The sequence below is a fragment of the Chiloscyllium plagiosum genome, unplaced genomic scaffold (assembly GCF_037043375.1).
Source record: "Chiloscyllium plagiosum isolate Xiang-an unplaced genomic scaffold, Cpla_swu_hap1 HiC_scaffold_29, whole genome shotgun sequence".
In the NCBI taxonomy this organism is placed as follows: domain Eukaryota; kingdom Metazoa; phylum Chordata; class Chondrichthyes; order Orectolobiformes; family Hemiscylliidae; genus Chiloscyllium; species Chiloscyllium plagiosum.
Window position 1 is genome coordinate 35,910,387 of NW_028270167.1, and position 25,087 is coordinate 35,935,473.

Genomic DNA, 25,087 nt, shown 5'->3' on the forward strand with positions numbered 1-25,087 from the left:
AGATCCTATGCACTTCCTAGGATCCTAAGATTCAATTTGTACTCCCTTGTCTTGTTAGTTTTCCCACTTCATGTCACACTTTTCAGCATTAAATTCCATTTGGTAGAAAGTGAGGACTGCAAATGCTGGAGATCAGCGTCAAAGAGTGTGGTGCTGGAAAAGCACAGCCGGTTGGGCAGCATCCGAGGAGCAGGAGAATCAACATTTCAGGCATAAGCTGTTCATCAGGAATGAACCTTATTCCTGATTAATGACTTATGCCTGAAACGTCAATTCTCCTGCTCCTTGGAAGCTGCCTGACTGGCTGCGCTTTTCCAGCGCCACACTCTTCGATTCAATTAAATTCCATTTGTTATCTTTCAGCCAATCAGACCAGCTGCTATATCATTCTGTAGTCAAAAGCTTTCCTCGTCACAATTTAGTGCACCACCAATTTTTATGTCATCTACAAACTCACTGATCGTACCTCCCACATTTATGTCTAAATCATGAATGTACACAAAAATGTACACAGCAGGTGAGCCAGGAATGAACTGCATGGTACACCACTGGACATTTTAAAGATTTTTTTAACGGTATGTCACACAGGCTTCCGGTCATAAAACACACCCTTATACTATCATCCTCTGCTTCCTGGTCAAATAGAAGTAGTAAATGCTAAGTTGACTTAAGTGAGGTATTTCAACTGTTGATATTTAATCCTTCTCTCAATTGATCAAACTGTCGAGATTACAAATTCTCTGCATCATAAAAGCAAGTATCACTGGAAGCTAATATCAGTCCAGTTCTAATATATCTTGGAAAGCCATGGAGTCACATTGACAGAGCACTATGCTGATAGTCCACTGCAGTGCTCCGGGATTATTGCACGATTGGCATTGCTGAATTTTGGAAGAGATACTAAACGGAGGTCCTCCCCTGCCCTCTTGTAAAAAAATCCCATGGTATTATTTAAAGAGAGGAATTCTTTCTGATGTCCTTTAACCATTGTCATTAATACTGATTATTTGGTCACTATCATACTGTTAGTTGTGGAAGTTTCATATGCACAAACTGGCTTCCATATTTCTCATGTTACAACAGTGACTATAACCCAGTATATTAAATTTGTGGTAAAATACATTGAAATGTAGGACTTCAGTAGGAATAGACTATTTGGCCCTTTGGGCCTGCTTCATTTGAGGATGTCTGAAATACTGGAAGAAACTACATAAAGGCAACCTCTTTAAATACTTTGATAAATCCCAGCATTAGAAACATATTGGGCAGTAACGGATTATCTTCAAATCCACACTGCTGTACAAAATTGAAAAGTCTCACAAAGGAATAGATAAATAGATCCAAAAGAAAGTGTAAGAATAATCATTTAAGAATCTAGGATGATATCCAATTACTTTACATTACTAGGATGAGGGGTTTAGGATTTTTTCTAAACTCAACCGTGCGATGTGGGCGTCACTTATAAGTCCAAATCACTTATAAAATGACAAAAAGCAGCAGAGCCAGAACTGATCCTTGTGACACACTGATACTCACAGTTCTCCAGTCCCAAAAGAAACCCTCTAACATCACCCTGCCTCATACCTTCAAGCCAATTTTATAAGCGACTTGAGCTTCTTCAGTTGTCAGTGCATTTATCCAGGCACATTCTATCAATTCCTGAATTGCGCCTTTTTGATAGTGGACAGGCTTTGGGGAGTCAAGAAGTGAGTTACTCGCTGCAGTAGTCTTAACCCCTCACCTGCTCTTGTAGCCAATGATTACGAGCCAGGTCTAGCTGAGTTTCTGGTCAATAGTCACTCCAAGGATGTTGATAGGAGGGGATCCCAGTGATGGTAACACCATTGAATATCAAGGGGCTTTGGTTAAATTTTCTCTTATTGGAGATAGTCATTGCTTGGCATTTCTGTGATGCAAAAGTTAGTTGCACTTGTCAGCCCAAGCTGAATATTGTCCAAATCTTGTTACATTTAAACATAGACTGCCTTCTGTATCTGAAGAGTCATGAATGGTGCTGAATATTGTGCAATCACTGGCAAGCATCCCAATCTCCGACCTTATGATTTTCTGGGGGTGGGGGGTGGGAGTGGTGTGAGCGAGATGGTCATTGATGAAACAGTTGAAGATGGTTGGACCTAGGACACTACCTTGAGGACCTCCTGCACAGATGACCTAGAGCGGAGGTCACTCACCTCCAAAGCCATAATCATCTTTCCATGTGACAGGTATGACTCTAACCAGAGAGTTTGGACCCAGTACCCATTTATTCCAGTATTGCTAAGGCTCCTTGATTACACCCTCAGTTGAATGCATCCTTGATATCAAGAACGGTCACTCTTAGCTCACCTCTGGAATTCAACTCTTTTGTCCACATTTGAACCCAGGCTGTGATCAGGTCAAGAACTGAGTTGCCCTGGTGGAATCTGAACTGGACATCTCTGAGCAGGTTATTGCTTAATAGGACTGTTGACGACACTTTCCATTACTTCACTGATAATTGACAGGAGACTGATGGGGGTGTAATTGGATTTGTCCTGCATTTTATGCAACAGGACATGTCTGGTCAATTTTCAACACTGTCGGGTAGACGTCAGTGATGTAAACATACTGCAAGAGCTTGAGGAGCAGCAAGTTCTGGAATTTTGTAAGGGCCCATAGCCTTTGCACTATTTAGTGCTTCCAATCATTTCTTCATATCACATGGAGTGATGCGGATTGACTGAAGACTGGTATCTGGGATGTGAGGGATCAGGAGCAGAGGCCAAGATGGATCATCCATTGGTACTTCTGGCTGAAAATTGCTGTGAATGCTTCAGCCTTATTGTTTGCACCATTGTGTTGGGCTCTTCCATCATTGAGGATGGAGATATTTGTGAAGTTTCCTCCTCCAGTGAGTTGCTTAATTGTCCACTACCATTCACAACTGTACGTGGTAGAACTGCAGACCTTAGATCAGATCTGTTGTTTCTGGGACCGCATAGATCTGTTAACTGTTTTGCATGCAAGTAATCCCGTTGCTAGTTTCACCAGGTTGACGCTTCATTTTAAATTATGCCTGGTGCAGCTCCTGGCATGTCTTCTGCACTCCCAATTGAATCAGAGTTGATCCCTGGCTGGGTTATAAGTTTACTGATTATGCTGTAGTACAATTCTACTACTCCCGACAGCCTAGTCTTGGGTTGCTAGATCTTTTTGAAGTCTTTCCAATTTAGCACAGTGATGATGCCACACAGCATGATGGAGGGCATTCCCAATCAGCAAGCGGGATTTTATTAATGGGACAGATTGACAATGGAGTTCATCCATAGAAGATTGAGAAAAAAATTAAGAGGTGATCAAGATCATAATCTAGACAAAGAAAAAGAAGCTGCTCCCTCTGCGAGAGGTATCGAGAACTAGATGACAAAGATTTAAAGGGATTGGCAAAAGAATCAATGTAAGGAAAAGATTAGGCAATGATTAATTAAGGCTTGGAATGCAGCAACAGAGTACGGAGTCAGATGTAAGGTGGTGTGAAGATCAAATTACTTTGGATTGTGGCATAAAATGGGAAAAGGATACTGTTTTAAAACAAGAACCAAATAATGAAAGATGAAATTGAAATTTTAAAACAAGTATTGGAATTCACTAAGAATTATATTTACATTGTTGCCTTGTTTAGACAGAGGCGTGGAGCGAGAGAGAGAGACAGAGGCACGGAGCGAGAGGGAAAGGGAGAGAGGGGGTGACAGACAGATGTACAGAGTGGAACCGACTGCCCCCGGCGCCCAGCGGGACCGACCGCCCCCTGCACCCAGCGGGACCGACCGCCCCCGGCACCCAGCGGGACCGAGAGGCACCAGCACACAGCTGGAAGGACCGCCCCCGGTGCCCAGCGGGACCGACCGCCCCCGGCACCCAACAGGACCGCCCGCCCCCCATCGCCCAGCGGGACTGAGAGGCACCAGCACACAGCTGGAAGGACCGCCCCCGGTGCCCAGCAGGGCTGACCGCCCGCCCCCGACACCCAGCAGGACCGACCGCCCGCCCCCCCGGCGCCCAGCGGGACCGACCGCCCGCCCCCCCGGCGCCCAGCGGGACCGACCGCCCGCCCCCCCGGCGCCCAGCGGGACCGACCGCCCGCCCCCCCGGCACCAAGCGGGACCGACCGCCCGCCCCCCCGGCACCAAGCGGGACCGACCGCCCGCCCCCCGGCACCCAGCGGGACCGACCGCCCGCCCCCCGGCACCCAGCGGGACCGACCGCCCGCCCCCCGGCACCCAGCGGGACCGACCGCCCGCCCCCCGGCGGGACCGACCGCCAGCCCCGACGCCTACTGGGATCGACGTCCACCGGCGCCCAGAGGGACTGACCGGCCCCCGCCGCCCAGCGGGACCGACCGGCCCCCAGCAAGACCAACCACCCCCCGGCGCCCAGCGGGACCGACTGCGCCCCGGGACCGACCGCCCCCCGGCGCCCAGCGGGACCGACCGCCCCCCGGCGCCCAGCGGGACCAAGAGAGACAGAGACACTGAGCGAGAGAGACAGAGTTGATGAGAGAGAGAGAGAAGAACAAGCAGAGTGACTGTATGCACATGAGACAGTTTGTTTGTTTTGAACAGGGTGCAGCCGGGGGTAAGGGGGTGGTGTCATATGGGGAAGAGATGCTGAAGACTTAGTGGCAGAGATAGCCTGTTGATTGATTTTTCAATCATGACCAGTTATGCAGGTCAGGAGTCATCTGCAAATCAACCCTATTGGCTCCCACACAGGAGGATGTACTGTGTGTGGACAACTTAGTCAGGAAATATTCCAGAGTCTGAACAGGTAGCATTTCTCTTTCCTTACAGAGAAGTAATAAGAGATAAGATAGCTAGCTACTTTCATTCATTATTAGCCATCAACTGTTGGCTCTTATCAGCGGCCAAGCAACTAACCAGAGTGTCAACTGTTGTATGCGCAGCTAAGATTGAAAGGGCTTGGAAAGGAAAAGGGTGGTCAGAAGGACTTGGAAGCAGCATGAGGATACCTCATTGAATCCTGTGGACTGATTAAATTAAACAGTGTTTCCCTAATTTTTTTTTGTTTATGAGTATCAGTCAACATATGCATCTAGGTGTTTAAGAAGGAGTAGAGATTTAAGTTGAAAATTCATACCTTATTTGCCTGTGCTTAGAATCGATTTATTTGCAAACAAGTAGGAATTTCTTAAATACAAAACTTGGCCAATGTTTTGTGACGATGCTGTCATTTTAAAAAGTTATTTTGTCCTGTTTTGTTGTGAAGAGAGATTGGAAGCAAGAGGCGCCGAACTGGCTAGATGAAGATGACTTAAGTAAACAACTTCAGAGGCCTTTAGTTTTTTTTCCAAGTTGGAACAATGGAAACAGCCTGAATGGGTGTGGCCAGCTCTCACATTTCCAGAGGTCCAGGTTTTGATTTTTTTCTAGTAGCATGAGAAGCTGTTTGAGATCTCCAAAGAGTTGGAAGCTTCAGTGAATGTTTCTTGGCTGCCACACTCTCTGAATTTTCTCTTGATGTTTCTTCCTCCTGGTTTGGAGAACTACATGTAAGAATCTGCATCTCAATTTGTCTTTTTGCCAAGGAATGTGTTTATGGGATAGTACTAGATTGGATCAGTTAAATAGTAACAGGTATTATATCTATTATTGGGTTAAATTTTCCTATTGTTGTTACTCTAAATTTTTTTTTGTTTACATCTTAATTATAGTGTTTAAATAAATTGTGTTTTACTTAACATCAAATAGTTTGACCAGTTGCATCACATTTGGAACATGCACTTCACATCTACCTTCAAAATATAAAAAAAAATTAGGGTCCAGGTTACCTTCTTAAAATATTTTGAGGGGGCCTGGTCTGGCCCACAACAGTTTTCTGAGAGATAGGAAAATTGGGGACTTTGAGTAATTTGATTAAATCATTAACTTTTGTGATGATCCCAGGAGTCGTAGGGCTTGAGTATCAACGTTTTCACAAGTGGATCAGGATTTCAATATAGAAATGGATAAATAGCTGTCATAAAAATAGGCGGGAAGGCAAGCGGTGAGCATGACAAAATTAATCAGGGATATCATAAGATTAAATAAATGGCTAAATATTTGACAGAGGGAATATAATGAGGGAAAATGTCAGGTTATGCACTTTAGCAGAATAATAAAGAAACCAAATATTATTTAACTGGGATTTTTTAAAAAATCACAGAAAGCTACAGAATAGAGGGATTTGGGTGTGCTAAATTACAAAAAGCTGACATAAAAGTTCAGACAATAGGGAAGACAATAGGTGGGCAGCACGGTGGCACAGTGGTTAGCACTGCTGCCTCACAGCGCCGGAGACCCGGGTTCAATTCCCGCCTCAGGCGACTGACTGTGTGGAATTTGCACGTTCTCCCCGTGTCTGAGTGGGTTTCCTCCGGGTGCTCCGGTTTCCTCCCACAGTCCAAAGATGTGCAGGTCAGGTGAATTGGCCATACTAAATTGCCCGTAGTGTTAGGTAAGGGGTAAATGTAGGGGTATCGGTGGGTTGCGCTTCGGCGGGTCGGTGTGGACTTGTTGGGCCGAAGGGCCTGTTTCCACACTGTAATCTAATCTAATCTAATCTAAAACAAACATTGCCATTATTACAAACTGGAATGGAGAATAAAAATAGCAAAGTTTTGCCTGTAAGTATATAAGGCACTATATAAGGCACACATACAATACAATGAACACTTTTCGTCCCCTTATCTCAAGGAACATATGCTGACATTAGAGATAGCTCAGAATAGATTCATTAGGTCAAAGCATATGGATGGATTTTCTTACAAGGAGAGGTTGAGACTGTATTCATACAAGATTAGATGAATGAGGGGAGACTTTATTAAAAAAATAGAAGAGTCTTAAGGGTATATGCTGAGGTGTTATTTCCACTTGTGGGAGAGTCTAGGACCAGAAGGCAAAACCTCAGCATAAGCAACCGCCCATTTAGGATAGAGATGAGGAGGAATACCTTACCGCAGAGGGATGTTGAGGCTCATTAAGTATATCCAAGACCGACTACTTCAACAGCTACGCACCTAGTTGTATCAAGTCATACTGAAGGAGTATCATGATCCCATGGAGTGCATTGGTTCAACTGGACTGTCCACCACCATCTTCTCAAGGGGAGGCAACTGGAGCTAGGCAATAATGCCAGATTTGCCAGTGACACTCTACATTCAGAGAATGAACTAAAAAAAAATTCTTAAATCTGTAAACCCTTGAATCACAAAGATTCATTTTGCTCTCGTCTTGCTCTTCGTTAACCATGAAGGCCTTTGGTCCTTTACCTGACTTCCTCAAATGAAATAAACCAAAAAAAAAATGGCCAAGAGGTGGAAAATGAGATCAGTACAGTCAGATCTTCATTGACCGACAGGAAACGATGGGCTACATGCTTCATTCTGTGTTATAAACAAGAATGAGTCTACAAAGACAATTGCCTTTCACTGCTGAGTTCTGGTATCTATTAGTATAGAAGCAGAAAGCTCATTTCAGAAATATCAGATGAGGTGCCTGCAGCTGTTTTAAAGTTAAGAGGAGCACTGTTGTTCAAACTGTGATAAAGATGATAACCTTGACCAATTCACCACATTAATGATTTACTTCTATTCCAGCAGCTTATGTTCAATTAATTTGCCCCAGTGCCCCTTCTCTGTCTGGAAGAACGAACCACATGACTGACTTTATCATTTTATGTGAATTCGTAACAACAGGCCATTTGGCCAAGCTGGACAATTGCTTACGGTCTCCTTCAACTCAACCTCTCAGCTAATCCTTCTATTCCTTTCTGCCTCATGTACCGACCTAATTTCTTCTTAAATGTATCCATGTGTTACAACCACTTTTCATCATTGTCAAGGTAAAACATTTGTTCTGAATTCACTATATTACATTAGTAGTCCTGAGTTTTGGGCTTACTCAGAAATGAAAGCATTTTCCCTACATCTTACTCCTCAATTTTTCAAAACTTCGTGAAGCTCCATTTCAGGGTCATGTGCACATAATCTTGGCTAGTGTCATAATAGCTGAAAATGTGTTGCTGGAAAAGCGCAGGTAAGGCAGCATCCAGGGAACAGGAGAATCAACGTTTCTGGCATAAGCCCTTCTTCAGGAATGAGGAAAGTTTGTCCAGCAGGCTAAGATAAAAGGTAGGGAGGAGGGACTTGGGGGAGGGGCGTCGGAAATGTGATAGGTGGAAAGAGGTCAAGGTGAGGGTGATAGGTCAGACTGGGGTGGGGGCGGAGACGTCAGGAAGAAGATTGCAGGTTAGGAAGGCGGTGCTGAATTCGATGGATTTGACTGAGACAAGGTGGGGGGAGGGGAAATGAGGAAACTGGTGAAATCCGAGTTCATCCCTTGTGGTTGGAGGGTTCTTAGGCGGAAGATGAGGCGCTCTTCCTCCAACCGTCGTGTTGTTGTGGTCTGGTGATGGAGGAGTCCAAAGACCTGCATATCCTTGGTGGAGTGGGAGGGGGAGTTGAAGTGTTGAGCCACAGGGTGGTTGGGTTGGTTGGTCCGGGTGTCCCAGAGGTGTTCTCTGAAACGCTCCGCAAGTAGCCGGCCTGTCTCCCCAATATAGAGGAGGCCACATCGGGTGCAGAGGATGCATTAGATGATGTGTGTGGAGGTGCAGGTGAATCTGTGGCGGATATGGAAGTTTCCTTTGGGGCCTTGGAGGGAGGTGAGGGGGGACGTGTGGTCGCAAGTCTTGCACCTCCTGCGGTTGCAGGGGAAGGTGCCGGGAGTGGAGGTTGGGTTGATGGGGGGTGTGGATCTGACGAGGGAGTCACGGAGGGAGTGGTCTTTACGGAATGCTGATAGGGGAGGGGAGGGAAATATATCCTTGGTGGTGGGGTCCGTTTGGACCCCACCACCAAGGTGTCATAATAATCAAGAAGAGGTAAATTCCCTCTGCAAAGAAATTGGTAGCTCCAGGTCATCCATCTAGCCATAAAGTTCCCTTTAGATACTCCTTAAAATGTCGCTCAAGCTTTCTAATCACATTCTGGTTCAATGCTAATTTACACCTTATTTTTCACCTGCACCATGCTATGCAAGCCGAATTATCCTGGTCAGCATTCATCCCTCAATAGACAATATCTACACAGACTATCTAGCCCTTTGCTGACTACTTCTTGTGATACCTTACTGTGTTGAAAATGTGTTGCTGGAAAAGCGCAGCAGGTCAGGCAGCATCCAAGGAGCAGGAGAATCGACATTTCGGGCATGAGCTCTTCTTCAGGAATGAGGAAAGTGTGTCCAGCAGGCTAAGATAAAAGGTAGGGAGGACTGACTTGGGGGAGGGGTGTTCCCTTGAAGAAGGGCTCATACCCGAAACGTCGAATCTCCTGCTCCTTGGATACTGCCTGACCTGCTGCGCTTTTCCAGCAACATATTTTCAGCTCTGATCTCCAGCCCTCACTTTCTCCTCGAATACCTTACTCTGTGCAAACTGGTTACCATGTTTTCTTTAAGATATCTTGATAACAGGAATATAATTGATATGTGTATTCACATGGTGACACAGTGGTTAACACTGCTGCCTCACAGTGCCAGGGACCAGAGTTTGATTCTTACTTCAGACAACAGTCCATGTGCAGTTTCCACATTCTCTCCATCGGGTGCTCCAATCTCCTCCCACAATCCAAACATGTGCAGGCTAGGTGAATTTGCTGGACTTATTTGCCCAATAGTGTCCAGGGATGTGCAGACGAGATGAATTGGCCATGTAAATGTGGGTTGCAGAGATAGGGGTAATAAGTCTGAGAATGTGTAAAGGGTATAAGCAGATAGGGAAAGAGTTAAGTTCTGAGTTTTGTGAAAAAGAGGTTCATGTGAGCATGAATCAGATCAGATAAGAACTTACAGTTAGCAATGGGGTGCTGGAGGCAAGGGTAATCAGTTAACAAGGTGGAAAAGCATTCATTATGCAGAGCCATTTAACAATATTGGAAGCATTCAGTATGTAAGGTCAGTTTAATAAGGTGAGAAGTATTCATTTTGTGAAGCCAGTTAAGGTGAAGACCATTCAATGTGTTTCACCGGATGGCTTAATCTTTACTACTGACACCCTCTGATTGTTACAGTCACCCAATCAATATGTATGTTGCCTTATATGGATGCCTCTCCCTATAAAATGACTATATAATTCATTAAGAAACTGCTCTTCCAAATAAGATTGAGAACTCGGTCCCTTCGTTCAATCGCTCTCTATTCTATGGATTGCTCAAACCTTAATTAGTTCAATCGAGAGACACAGTTTTGCAAGTGCACTGGCAGGCAGAGGTTCAAATCCTCTGTGCTGCATTGGGGGGGTTGTAATTGAGGTTTGAGTCCTCTGCGCAGTACTGGGGTTTGAGTTCCTGGGGTGGGTGTAATTGAGATTTAAGTTTAATCAGTGGGTTTAAGTGAGGTTCAAATCCTCTGCACTGTGCTGGGATTCAAGCTCTCTGTGTTTAAGCGGGGTTCGTGTTCTCTGTGTTTAAGTGGGGTTCAAGTCCTCGTGAGGAGTAAAGTGAGAAAGGGATTAAAGTCCTCTAGTAGCAAAATTTGAGGCTCTGAGAGTCTTTGTTCTGGGTGAAAAGTGGCCTGGATTGCAGCATCATGTGGTCCACTGCAAGGGCTTTCTCTTTTTATAAGAGTACTTCCAGTGAGAGGATGCAAAAAAAATCAGAAACGCTGAAATTAAGGTTGTACTAATATTTGGGTTGAGAAAGGAAAGTTTCAACGTACATTGTTGAAAATGTGTTGCTGGAAAAACGCAGGTCAGGCAGCATCCAAGGAGCAGGAGAATCGATGTTTTGGGCATGAGCCCTTCTTCAGGAATGAGGAAAGTGTGCCAAGCAGGCTAAGATAAAAGATAGGGAGGAGGGACTTGGGGGAGGGGCGTTGGAAATGCGATAGGTGGAAGGAGGTTAAGGTGAGGGTGATAGGTCAGACTGGGGTGGGGGCGGAGACGTCAGGAAGAAGATTGCAGGTTAGGAAGGCGGTGCTGAATTCGATGGATTTGACTGAGACAAGGTGGGGGGAGGGGAAATGAGGAAACTGGTGAAATCCGAGTTCATCCCTTGTGGTTGGAGGGTTCTTAGGCGGAAGATGAGGCGCTCTTCCTCCAACCGTCGTGTTGTTGTGGTCTGGTGATGGAGGAGTCCAAAGACCTGCATATCCTTGGTGGAGTGGGAGGGGGAGTTGAAGTGTTGAGCCACAGGGTGGTTGGGTTGGTTGGTCCGGGTGTCCCAGAGGTGTTCTCTGAAACGCTCCGCAAGTAGCCGGCCTGTCTCCCCAATATAGAGGAGGCCACATCGGGTGCAGAGGATGCATTAGATGATGTGTGTGGAGGTGCAGGTGAATCTGTGGCGGATATGGAAGTTTCCTTTGGGGCCTTGGAGGGAGGTGAGGGGGGACGTGTGGTCGCAAGTCTTGCACCTCCTGCGGTTGCAGGGGAAGGTGCCGGGAGTGGAGGTTGGGTTGATGGGGGGTGTGGATCTGACGAGGGAGTCACGGAGGGAGTGGTCTTTACGGAATGCTGATAGGGGAGGGGAGGGAAATATATCCTTGGTGGTGGGGTCCGTTTGGACCCCACCACCAAGGTGTCATAATAATCAAGAAGAGGTAAATTCCCTCTGCAAAGAAATTGGTAGCTCCAGGTCATCCATCTAGCCATAAAGTTCCCTTTAGATACTCCTTAAAATGTCGCTCAAGCTTTCTAATCACATTCTGGTTCAATGCTAATTTACACCTTATTTTTCACCTGCACCATGCTATGCAAGCCGAATTATCCTGGTCAGCATTCATCCCTCAATAGACAATATCTACACAGACTATCTAGCCCTTTGCTGACTACTTCTTGTGATACCTTACTGTGTTGAAAATGTGTTGCTGGAAAAGCGCAGCAGGTCAGGCAGCATCCAAGGAGCAGGAGAATCGACATTTCGGGCATGAGCTCTTCTTCAGGAATGAGGAAAGTGTGTCCAGCAGGCTAAGATAAAAGGTAGGGAGGACTGACTTGGGGGAGGGGTGTTCCCTTGAAGAAGGGCTCATACCCGAAACGTCGAATCTCCTGCTCCTTGGATACTGCCTGACCTGCTGCGCTTTTCCAGCAACATATTTTCAGCTCTGATCTCCAGCCCTCACTTTCTCCTCGAATACCTTACTCTGTGCAAACTGGTTACCATGTTTTCTTTAAGATATCTTGATAACAGGAATATAATTGATATGTGTATTCACATGGTGACACAGTGGTTAACACTGCTGCCTCACAGTGCCAGGGACCAGAGTTTGATTCTTACTTCAGACAACAGTCCATGTGCAGTTTCCACATTCTCTCCATCGGGTGCTCCAATCTCCTCCCACAATCCAAACATGTGCAGGCTAGGTGAATTTGCTGGACTTATTTGCCCAATAGTGTCCAGGGATGTGCAGACGAGATGAATTGGCCATGTAAATGTGGGTTGCAGAGATAGGGGTAATAAGTCTGAGAATGTGTAAAGGGTATAAGCAGATAGGGAAAGAGTTAAGTTCTGAGTTTTGTGAAAAAGAGGTTCATGTGAGCATGAATCAGATCAGATAAGAACTTACAGTTAGCAATGGGGTGCTGGAGGCAAGGGTAATCAGTTAACAAGGTGGAAAAGCATTCATTATGCAGAGCCATTTAACAATATTGGAAGCATTCAGTATGTAAGGTCAGTTTAATAAGGTGAGAAGTATTCATTTTGTGAAGCCAGTTAAGGTGAAGACCATTCAATGTGTTTCACCGGATGGCTTAATCTTTACTACTGACACCCTCTGATTGTTACAGTCACCCAATCAATATGTATGTTGCCTTATATGGATGCCTCTCCCTATAAAATGACTATATAATTCATTAAGAAACTGCTCTTCCAAATAAGATTGAGAACTCGGTCCCTTCGTTCAATCGCTCTCTATTCTATGGATTGCTCAAACCTTAATTAGTTCAATCGAGAGACACAGTTTTGCAAGTGCACTGGCAGGCAGAGGTTCAAATCCTCTGTGCTGCATTGGGGGGGTTGTAATTGAGGTTTGAGTCCTCTGCGCAGTACTGGGGTTTGAGTTCCTGGGGTGGGTGTAATTGAGATTTAAGTTTAATCAGTGGGTTTAAGTGAGGTTCAAATCCTCTGCACTGTGCTGGGATTCAAGCTCTCTGTGTTTAAGCGGGGTTCGTGTTCTCTGTGTTTAAGTGGGGTTCAAGTCCTCGTGAGGAGTAAAGTGAGAAAGGGATTAAAGTCCTCTAGTAGCAAAATTTGAGGCTCTGAGAGTCTTTGTTCTGGGTGAAAAGTGGCCTGGATTGCAGCATCATGTGGTCCACTGCAAGGGCTTTCTCTTTTTATAAGAGTACTTCCAGTGAGAGGATGCAAAAAAAATCAGAAACGCTGAAATTAAGGTTGTACTAATATTTGGGTTGAGAAAGGAAAGTTTCAACGTACATTGTTGAAAATGTGTTGCTGGAAAAACGCAGGTCAGGCAGCATCCAAGGAGCAGGAGAATCGATGTTTTGGGCATGAGCCCTTCTTCAGGAATGAGGAAAGTGTGCCAAGCAGGCTAAGATAAAAGATAGGGAGGAGGGACTTGGGGGAGGGGCGTTGGAAATGCGATAGGTGGAAGGAGGTTAAGGTGAGGGTGATAAGGTGAGGGTGATAGGCTGGAGTGGGGGTGGGGGCAGAGAGGTCAGGAAGAAGATTGCAGGTTAGGAAGGTGGTGCTGAGTTCGAGGGTTGGGACTGAGACAAGGTGGGGGGAGGGGAAATGAGGAAACTGGAGAAATTGAGTTCATCCCTTGTGGTTGGAGGGTTCCTAGGCGGAAGATGAGGTCCTCTTCCTCCAGCCGTCGTGTTGCTATGGTCTGGCAATGGAGGAGTCCAAGGACCTGCATGTCCTTGGTGGAGTGGGAGGGGGAGTTGAAGTGTTGAGCCACGGGTGGTTGGGTTGGTTGGTCCGGGTGCCCCAGAGGTGTTCTCTGAAACGTTCCACAAGTAGACGGCCTGTCTCCCCAATATAAAGGAGGCCACATTGGTGAAAAAGCATTCATTATAGAGCTATTTAATGATATTGGAAGCATTTAGTATGTACGGTCAGTTTAACAAGGTGAGAGGTATTCACTATGTGAAGCTAGTTAAGGTGAATGTTATACATTCATTGTGTAACACGAGATGGCTTCATCCATGCTACTGGCACTCGCTGATTGTAACAGTTACCCAATCAATATGTATGTTGCCTTATCTGGATGCTCTTCCCTCTAAGTTGACTATATAATTCAGTAAGACACCGCCCTTCTAGAAAAGACTGAGAACTCATTTCCCTGCACACAAGGGTGATCGTTCTCTCTCCCTCCAGGGAGGAGAATAAAGATGAAGGAGGTAAAACTATATTGTGTCTCTGAGCGTTTTGATTTGACGGGGGGGGGGGGGGAGAGAGCAGGAGGAAACGGGATGACAGGTCTGGGTGGGAACCTCTTCAGAGGGTCAGTGCAGACCCAATGGGCTGAATGGCCTTGATCTGCACTGTAAGGATTTTATGATTTACTGATAAGTCAAGAACTAAAGGAACCAAGCCATTAAACAGCAGCAGCTGCTGAAACAGAACTTCAAAAACAAACATTTTTTTCAGGAATGTTTTTGTATTTGTAAAAGTGCTTGTAATGTCCCATGTGTGAAGTAAAACAGGAGATAAATAAATACATTAAAGCAAAAGCCCAAAAAGATAAAATCTCTGAGGTACCTGTAAAGAAAAACAAGCTGTAAAATTTTCTACAAGGTTAGAAAACAAATTTGGCACAAAGGAGTCTTGGAAGTTGAATACACATTCACTAATTGTGAAGCACTCACATCAGGGATGCTCAAAAAGTCAAAATTAAAACGTGTTATCTTGGAAGATTATGGGGCTGGAAGAGGAGGAATGGGGGCAAGGCCATCAAGGGATTTATGCAGAGCACGCGGAAAAATAGGAGTCAAAGCAAACTCTCTCCATTCATGTTTACTCCTCCTTCAAGGAGCTGTATCATCTATACATGCTCCTCTTCCTTATGCCTTTATAATTTGGAAAGAAGCATTAGAACTTTAAATGCAAGGTTGGTAAGCCAATGTATGTCAGTGAACACAGGGCTGCTTGATAAATGAGACATTGTTTGTGTTAGGGTTCATGCAAGAGATGTCTCAAGCTTACATAAAAGTAGTGGAAGGGAAGCTGGGCAGCAGTGCTTTCCAATAAACAAGTCCAGTCAGTAACAAAAGCCTGATGAGAGTTTCAGGAATAGATTAATTGAATTGGACAGGGTCATGGAAATAGGTTATCTTAATTACGGCATTGATACATGCTTGGGTGTCATCTTGGAGCCACTTATGACACTATAGTCTGGTACAGCCTCAAATGATAGTCACTGATTCTGTCCAATTTCCTGACAAGGGGATTGAGTTTGCAATAGGGACCAAATTGCCACTAGTTTGGTTACTCATTATATGGAATAATCAGTGTTGAATGTCAGTCAACCATCCTGGCAATTTAGACACTGTAAATGAGTTGAGGGAAGTGGAGAATTTGTAGAGCTGGGTGTTGACAACATATATATGAAAAGTAGCACCATGCTTTCAGATGTCAGAAAAGAGGTAGCAGATTCACAACTGTTACCAAGCAAGTTATGGCCATTGTTCCAATGAGCATCTTACCTGATGCCATTTTCCTGCCTTTTCTCTGGAACCCTGCACATTGTACTTTTTCATGGAAACATCTATCTTACTTTTGAGGCATCTTCGTAATGTTAAAAGATTAAATGGGAGCATCTCTCTGGACATTAATGTAATATTAAAGGGTTAAATTACACTAGCTGAACATCCTGGAAGTGGGTGGGGACGACATTCATACAGGAATGTGGATGATTCCCACTCCATTAATACAGTCATTTGCTATTACTCCCCTATTATCAAATTAAACTATCATTCAACCGCTTCCATTCAGAAATGCTTTCACAGCCATCCCCCGAAGCTAGGGCATATCAAACCTACATTGTCTTGGGGAATCACGGAGTCAGGAAATCGCTTGCATAATGATTACCCAGGATTAGGGCATTTACATTATCTCAGAGGAGGATCTCATCCTACCATTGTACCTGGGTTAGCATGTGACTGTTAGGGAGTAGCTGGGGGTTTATCTTCAGTGGCAGGTGACGGTGAGGGAGTGGCCAGAGTACATGTAAGCATTACCAACTGACCTGTAAAAAGGGGATGTATTTTTTTTGTTTTGGGCCTCTTTGACTCGACTTTGCATGGCTGCGAGGAGGGTCAAAGGGGTCAACTAGTTGTACAGGCTTTAATAAACTTTAACTATTTGCAAAAGTTGGTGGGTGCAAATTGCATCTCGTGTATGAAACCTCAGTAAAAGAACTTAACATCTTAATTGAACTTACCTCCATCACACTCTCAGGCAGTTCACTGCAGTTCCTAATCACTTGCTGCACGAAAAAAAAATCTTTCCCTCATATCACCTATGCATCTTTCGGAAGTTGATTTAAATCTATGTCATCTCGTTCTCAATCAGTTCATGAGGAAGAACATTTTCTCCCCATTTTTTCTATCGAGACCTCTCATGATTTTGATCACTTCAACCACATCTCCTCTCAGCCTTTATCTCTCCAAATTCTGCCACCTTCTCCAATCTATCTTCATAACTGAAATTCCTCATCACTGGAACCATTCCCATAAACCTCTTCCACACACTTTCCATCATATCTTTCTTAAGGTGCACTGCCCACAACTGGATGCAATACTCCTGCTGAAGTTGGACGAGCATCTTCTAGATATTCAACATAAATCTGACTTTTTACTCTCCGCCTCATTAATAAAACCAGGGATACAGAATGATGTACTTACCGCTCTCAACTGGCACTGCCACACTTTATAACTATGCATACACACAAGAAAAAGAGCCCTCTGTTCCTGCACTCCCTTTGGAGTAACAGACCTCACTTTCTACTGTATCTGTACATTCTTCCTACCAAAAGGTTTACCTCTTACTTCTCCTGACTAAGGGAACACTTAGGATGCAGCGATCATAATATGGTAGAGTTTGGTCTGAAAGAGAGAAGACAATATCAGATGTAATGGTGTTACGTTAAATAAAGGTAACTACAGGGGCATGATAGAGGAACTGACAAAAATCGGACTAGAGTCAGAACCTAACGGGGAAGACAGTAGAGCAACAATGGCAGGAGTTTCTGGGTGTAATTGGGGACACAGTTCATCCCAAAGAAAATAAAGATTATGAGGGGCGGGGGGGGAATTAGACAGTTATGGCTGACAAAGCAAGACAGGAAATGTATCAAAGAAAAAGAGGGAGCCTATAAAGTGGCCAAGAGCACTGAGAAATCAGAAGACAGGGAAGACTACAAAACAAACAGAGGATGACAAAGAGAGAAATAAGAAAGGACAGCATCAAATATGAAGGTAGGCTAACCAGTAATATTAGAAATGATAGTAAAAGTTTATTTTAATACATAAGAAACAAAACGAGAGGCAAAAGCAGACACTGGGCCACTCCAAATTGATGCTGGAAGGCTAGTGATGGGAGATAATGAAACAGCTGAAGAACGTAATAAGTACTTTGCGTCAGTCTTCACAGTGGAAGACATCAGTAATATCCCAACAATTAAGGAGAGTTGAGTATGGTAGCCATTACAAAAGAGAAAGTGCTAGAAAAGTTAAAAGGTCTAAAAATTGATCAACCTCCTGGCCCTAATGGGCTACATCCTCGAGTTCTGAGGGATGTGGCTGAGGAAATAGTGGAGGCGTTGGTTGTGATCTTTCAAAAGTCACTGAAGTCAGGAAAGTCCCAGATGATTGGAAAATCGCTGTTGTAACCCCCTTATTAAAGGAAGGATGAAGACAAAAGGTGGAAAATTATAGACAAATTAGCCTAACCTTGGTTGTTGGTAAAATTCTAGAATCCGTTGTTAAGGATGAGATTTCTAAATTCTTGGAAGTACAGGGTCGGATTAGAACAAGTCAGCAGATTTAGTGTGGGGAGGTCGTGCCTGACAAACCTGTGGAATTCTTTGAAGAGGTAACAAGTATAATCCAAGGAAACCAGTGGATGTTATCTATCTACACTTTCAAAAGGCCTCTGATAAGGTGTTTCATGAGAGGCTGCTGAGTAAGGTGAGAGCCCATGGTGTTCAAAGTGAGCTACTGGCATGGATTGAGGATTGGCTGTCTGACAGAAAGCAGAGAGTCAGGATAAAAGATTCTTTTTTCAGAATGGCAGCTGGTGACAAGTGGTGTTCCACAGGGTTCAGTGTTGGGGCCACAGCTGTTCACTTTATAAATTAATGATCTGGATGAAGGGATTGAGGGCATTCTGGCCAAGTTTTCCAATGATACCAAGTTAGGTGGACAGGCAGGCAGTACTGAGGAAGTGGGGAGGCTGCAGAAAGATTTAAACAATTTAGGAGAGTGGTCCAGGAAATGGCTGATGAAATTCAACATGAGCAAATGTGAGGTCTTGCACTTGGAAAAAAAGACTACAAGCATGGACTATTTTCTAAACAGTGAAAAAATTCATAAAGCCGAAGTATAAAGGGTAGTGGTAGTCCAGGATTCTTTAAAGGTTAAACTTGCAGATTCAATCTGTGATTAAGAAAGCAAATGTAATGTTTGTCATTTATCTCAAGAGGGTTGAAATGTAAAAGCAGCAATGTGCTTCTGAGACTTAATAAAGCTCCAGTTAGGTTCCATTTAGAATACTGTGTCCAATTTTGGGTTCCACACCTCAGAAAGGATATACTGGCACCGGAGCATGTCGAGCGGAGATTCACACGGATGATCCCTGGAATGGTAGGCCTAACATAAGATAAACAGCTCAGGATACGGGATTATACTCATTAGAGTTTAGAAGGTTAAGGGGATATCTAATAGAAACGTACAAGATAATGCATGGCTTAGAAAGGGTGGGAAGGTGTTTCCGTTAGGTGGGAAGACCAGGACCTGTGGGCACAGCCTTACAATTAGGGGGAGTAAATTTAGAACAGAAATAAGAAGACATTTCTTCAGCCAGAAAGTGGTGGGCCTGTGGAATTCATTGCCACGGAGTGCAGCGGAGGCCGGGCATTAAACGTCTTCAAGGCAGAGATTGATAAATTCTTGATCTCGCAAGAAATTAAGGGCTACAGGGAGAGTGCAGGTAAGTGGAGTTGAAATGCTCAGCCATGATTAAATGGTGGAGTGGACTTGCTGGGCCAAATGGCCTTACTTGCACTCCTGTGTTATGGTCTTGTGGACCTCATCTGCCACCTGATGTACTCACTGCATCAATATATACATCTTTGTCTTATTGAGGTCCTAAACTATATTCCTCCATTTACAATACTTGCAAAGTTCTTTCAATTAGCAGGTATTAAAAAATGTGCATTAAACTGCAATGTCTAGCTCAGTAAAATACTATCAGCAAAAGCTATCAACCCTCCCACATCTGAAAGTGAGTGAAAAAACACGGGACCCAGGGACCCACCAAGAATGGTGCCTGAACAACATATTTTTAAAAATTCATTCATAACTCATTGGCACTACTATTTAGGCTAGTATTCATTGATGATCCTTAATTACACTGAGTTAGGTAAACAGATTGTTGTGGGTCTGGTGTCACATGTGGGCCAAACAAGCATAGCCAATACTAAACTAGATAGGTTTTTACAACAATTGACAGCAGCTACACAGTTGCCATTTTGCAAGGTTTCTATTCCTAATTTCTAATAAATTAGAATTTCACCATCTACCATGGTGGGATTTAAGCCCATATCCCATAAAATTACTCTGGGTTTTTCTACTACTAATCCAGTGGCATGACCATTATGTCACTGCTTCCTCAATCATCCATTATTCTTTCTCGTCATTTAGCTACTTTTGTATCCATGTTGTTACTACCTTTTTTTATTCTAACTTTGCTGAAAAAGGTTCTCAAGTGGTAGTGAATCAAACGTCTTCTGGAAGTCCATGTACAATGTGACCATTTCTGTTACCACATCTAAAAGCTCCAGTAAGTTAATTGAATATTATTTTCCCAAATGAAATCCATGTTTGCTCTCTTTAGTTAATCCACATTGACAATGTGACTATTAATTTTGCCCATAATTATTGTCTAAGCTTCCGAAAGCAAAGATGACTAGTCTAATTGCTGAGCTTATCTCTGCATCATAGTTTGAACCTCAGGATAGTTTGCAATTCTCCAGCCTTCTGACATCACCCGAGTCTAAGGAAGACTGAAAAATGAATACTAGTAATTCTTCAATTCCCACCCTCACCTGCTTCAGCATCTTTGTAAAACTTGCCAACTTTATGTGCCAATAGCCTATCCAAAACCTCAGCCTTACAAATTTTAAATTCCTTATGTCTGCGTTTCCTGCATTTTTACCAAGGCCTGGGTACCATCTTCCTCCCTGAAGGGCCAATGCAAATATAAATATTTGTTTAATATTTCAGTCAAGACCTCTGCATTTATACGCAAATTCTTTTCTGGCTCCTAATCAGCTCAATTTCTTCTTCTGCTTCCCTTTTACTAATTGTGTACACAGAAAACTTTGGGATTCCTTTTCGTGTTCACTGCAAGTTTCTTTCAATACTCCCTCTTGGCCCTTATTTGCCTTTTCATCATCCTTCTGAAGCTTACATCTTCAGCCTGAGGGTTCTCAAGTGTAATTTCTAACTTACATGCCCGAAGCACATATTACCTTTTATCACAATATCTATCTTGTCATTCAGAGACCTTTGGATTTGTTTGCCTGATCTTCCCTTTGGGGGAAACATACCTTAACTGTTTGTGAACCACCTATTCTTTGAGAGCAGGCCATTGATCAACTACCATTTCTTCTGTCAATCTTGGATTCCAATTTATTTAACCCATCTCCTGACAGATGGCAAATAGGTGTTAGCCAAGAACAAAAATAGGAATAGAAGCCTTGACAGGTTCACTCCCTGGCGACAAATTTCTTTGGTTTGCAAAGATTGTATATTCTGGCCAATATTAATCCCTCAACCAACACTATAAACAACATAAAATTTAATTATTAAATTAATAACTCGCTATGCTTCTGCAAAATTATGCTGTTTGAAAATTGATGTCATATTTTGGTGACAAGGGACAAATTAATAGCAAATAAAAATAGAAACTGCTGGAAAACCTCAGCAGGTCTGGAGGTATCTGTGGAGAGACATCAGAGTTAACATTTTGGGTCCAGTGACCTTTCTTCAGTACAGTTGACCTGAAACGTTAATTGATTTCTCTCCACAGAACTTGCCAGGCCTGCTAAGTTTTTCCAGTAATTTTTGTTTTTGTTTCCAAGTTCCAGCATGCACAATTATTTTGGGTTTTTTTTTGGCAATTGTTAATAGAGTTGGCAACACAAATCAAGAACATCTACCAAAGCGATGACAGCCAACGAGCTGTTTGATTGCAGAGGCAAGAAATCACCAAAGCAATTCAGACTGGCTTTCTGATTAATTTTCCAATCTTAAATATGAAATGAGTCAAGTCGTTCAGATGATGTTTTCTGCATTTTGAACTTCTCACTTTAAGATCCTTTTCTCCCACATTCCTTAAAACTCTCCTCAGAAATTGAGGCACTTGGGAAGAAATTTGTGATATCTCAAGAACCTCTTCTATAAATGCAAGGTGATCACTAAGCCATTCAATAACAAGGAAAGCCGTAGCCAGTCCAATTCAGCTTACACTTCTCAGCAGAGATCACTGAAGCTGGTTTGATTTTTCTCCAATACAATGAAGACAATACTACATAATATCACTTCTACCCTAACTGGGGCAAGGTAAACACCACAGTCTTGATTCTCTTATTCTATTCAAATGAAGAGAAAAAAAACCTGACAATTCTTGAAGATCAACATAACAATTTCACAATCATCCCAATTTGATAGCTCATTTTATGTTTCATTTGTAGAAGCAACCCAGAACAGCAATTAGGACTTGTCATTCATTTGGTACTTCAATCATTCTAAATTCAGCTTTTGAATTTGACTAACAAGCAAGGGCTTGAACTCCCCAGTGTGATTCCAAAGCCTGATACCAGTCTCTTTGCTTCACACAATGCCTAGAGATCAGAAACTACACACAAAGCAAGGGGGAAATATCATGCAGGTGTCCCCAGATCACAATATGCCTCCTTATGGATCATTCCTAGTTATGTTTGATGCTGATGATATATGCTGCAGAGAATGATGAACAAATTTTCATCCTTCTCCCCAAACGCAAAATGAAATACAGTAAATATTGTACAGAGATGTAAAAACAAGTTATATCCAAATGGGAAGATAAATTCTACAATGGCATGATTGCAGCTATCACACTAATCAGGTTACTGCATTTAATGCTGAATTACAAATGCAGCTATGTCTGTATTTCTACACCAGACCTCAATACAGTAATGTGGGCTGTACACCTCCTGCTCAATGAAGAAACAGTCAAAATTTCTATTGCCCAACATAACAACACTCAAAATACAAAGTGATTTTAGATGCAATAATGAGGAAAACTGGGACAAATTGGAGATAAAAGCATATGTCTTTAAATCAACATTCCCAAACTGGATTGTCCTTAGTTAATATGAACAAGCATGAGAAGTAATTTTGATATTATAGTTATGCATTGCATAAACTCAAGAAATTCATAATCCATTTATTTAAAATATCTAGTCCCAGCTGGGAACTCTCTGACAGCGTATTGCTTAAACATAAGACAAACTTTGCAAACTGCACACATTTGAAGTAAACTAGATTCATCACCTCATTTCCCAATGCATCATGCTGCCTATACTATTAATTTGGTTTTACATATGTTTGGTTCATAGTTATTTATTCAATAATCAAACTGCGCAATACTAAACCAAACTAGGGCTATGAAAAGTTCATTTTGCTGATAGCTCAATCAGTAACACTCAACTCCATATTACAAAGTTTGCATCCTAATCCAAACATTTGAGTGCAAAAATCTAAGTTGACAACTGTCAACTTTCAAAGGTGGGCAGAAAATATTCTGATAAAAACGGGCAAGTTCATCATCCTAACTGGGCTGGTATTTAATTATTTGACCTACATCATGAAAACAAATGATCTGAGTATGATCACACCGTTACTTACAGAACATTGCTCTCTGTAAAATGGGTGCTGCAAATGACAACAGCAGCCACACTTCCAAGAGTACACAATTTGATGCAGCATACTTTGGAAAGCTGAGTTTGTGAAACATGTTACATAAACATGTCCTTCTTCGAGTCTTGTGTCAGTGAAAGATTAAGACTCAGCACGACCAACTATTGATCCAGTGAGGTGGGCAATTACTACTCTCTATCGAGGAGGCAAGCAATTCCGTTATTCTCTGCTTTAGATCGTTCCCTAATCCAACGCTTTACTGACAACCTGTTCAGGGGTCTAGCGGCGACGGGAAAGGGGGCAATCAACCAGAGGCCGGAGTTTCCATCGACCCCCTCTCCCTCCCCGGCCATGGGTTCTCGCCCCCTCCTGCCCCCCACCACCGCGATCCGGTCCTGAGTGCCCTCTGTCCCCGGTCCCGAGTGCCCTCTGTCCCCGGTCCCAAGCTCCCCATCCCTCGGGGCCGGCCTCCCTCCCTCACTCACTCCCCGGCCCTGGTCCCAGGGCCCCCTCACCTGGAGGATGACGCTCCGAATGAGCGCATTGACGGTGCCGCTGAAGGGGCTGCTGACGCCCTGGAAGCACCAGAGCACGATGCCACCCTTACTGAGGATGGTGAAGAAGTCGAGCATGGCGCGAGCTACCTCAGAACCATCCAGAATAATCCGGGGGAGAGGGACACGTCAGGACCACGGCGCGTCACTTCCCGGAGGACGCGTCACTTCCTGGAGACGGTCACCAGGCTCTGCAAGGAGGTGAATCTTTGTCTTCACTCCCCTGCACGGGAGGCTCACGCATTTCGCTGAAAAAAAATCCGCAATGTGATTTAAAACTATTTGTTCATCGTGTCCCCGATTTGAAAAGAAGAACCCCAAAGGTGGCGTGGTGATTGTAACAAAGTCAGCCAGTAGGACCTCATTGAATGAGTTCCCTGATTGGGAGATGCCGGTGTTGGGCTGGGGTGGATAAAGTTAAAAATCACACAACACCAGGTTATGGTCATCAGGTTGTTGAAGGAGCAGCGTTCCGAAAGCTAGTGCTTCCAATTAAACCTGACGGACTACAACCTGGTGTTTGATTTTTAACTTCTCCAATTGGGGTTGTTAACCAGTGCAATCAGGGAGCCCTGGCTGACAGATGTAAACAGGCATGCCAGAGGTTGTGTTAACCCTGAGAAAGCTGGAACAGAGTCGAGGATGTATAAATAGAGCATAACTTAGTGCTGGGATACTGGCTTTTGTGGAGTTATTTCCATGGCAACAAGCAAAAAGTACACTCCTGATGAAATTCACTTGGAACAGTTGTCTTTAAGATGAGGTAAGCATTTCTGGCATCATGCTTTTATTTGGGAAGCTTTTTTGGCTATTAGGAACCTAATTTGAGGCACCAGATACTAAAACCTTTCAAGAGTTGACAGATTTAGTAAAGGAAAATTGCAATGCCAAGCCTCCTAATTCTGAGATGCTATAATTTTTAACTTGGCAACTTGAGAATGCAGGAATCTGCATTGGGATTTTTGACCAGGTTAAGATCACTGGCAAAGGCATGTGACTTTAGTTTAACCCTGAGTGAAATGCTGAGAAACCATTAGATATGTATTTTAATGATGTAATCATGCAAAAAACATTTACTAGCTGAAACCCAACTGGACTGCACAACTGACTTTATCAATTAAAAAAGAAATGGCAAGTGGAGCAAATTAATTATAGGGTATTCAAATGGAAGTGGACACCCTCACTAGCCCAACTGAGCTTGGGGAACACCATTTTAAGTGAAGGCAATTACATTGCCTCACACAGGACATATCCTAAGCAGAGCTCCTCTAGATACACAGCGAAACCCCACACAACGCCAAGCCTCAACCAAACAATTATAATTTTATTCAGGATCTGGGCCAGCAGGTAAGAGACGG

General features: G+C 43.6%; 1 protein-coding gene across 4 annotated transcripts in view; it reads right to left on the reverse strand.

The window, feature by feature from the left end:
* Positions 1–23,856, reverse strand: part of srpra (SRP receptor subunit alpha) — a 71,874-nt gene extending 48,018 nt beyond the window's left edge. For 2 of the 4 annotated variants that reach the window (XM_043676898.2, XM_043676895.2), the window contains exon 1: positions 23,691–23,855. In XM_043676898.2, the coding sequence (XP_043532833.1) occupies positions 23,691–23,807 (117 nt within the window). In that variant the 5' untranslated portion in view covers positions 23,808–23,855. Of the gene's footprint in view, positions 1–23,163; positions 23,385–23,690 lie in introns of those variants that run through there. The other 2 variants (XM_043676896.2, XM_043676897.2) reach the window with 2 other exon arrangements.
* Positions 23,857–25,087: the final 1,231 nt, after the last annotated feature.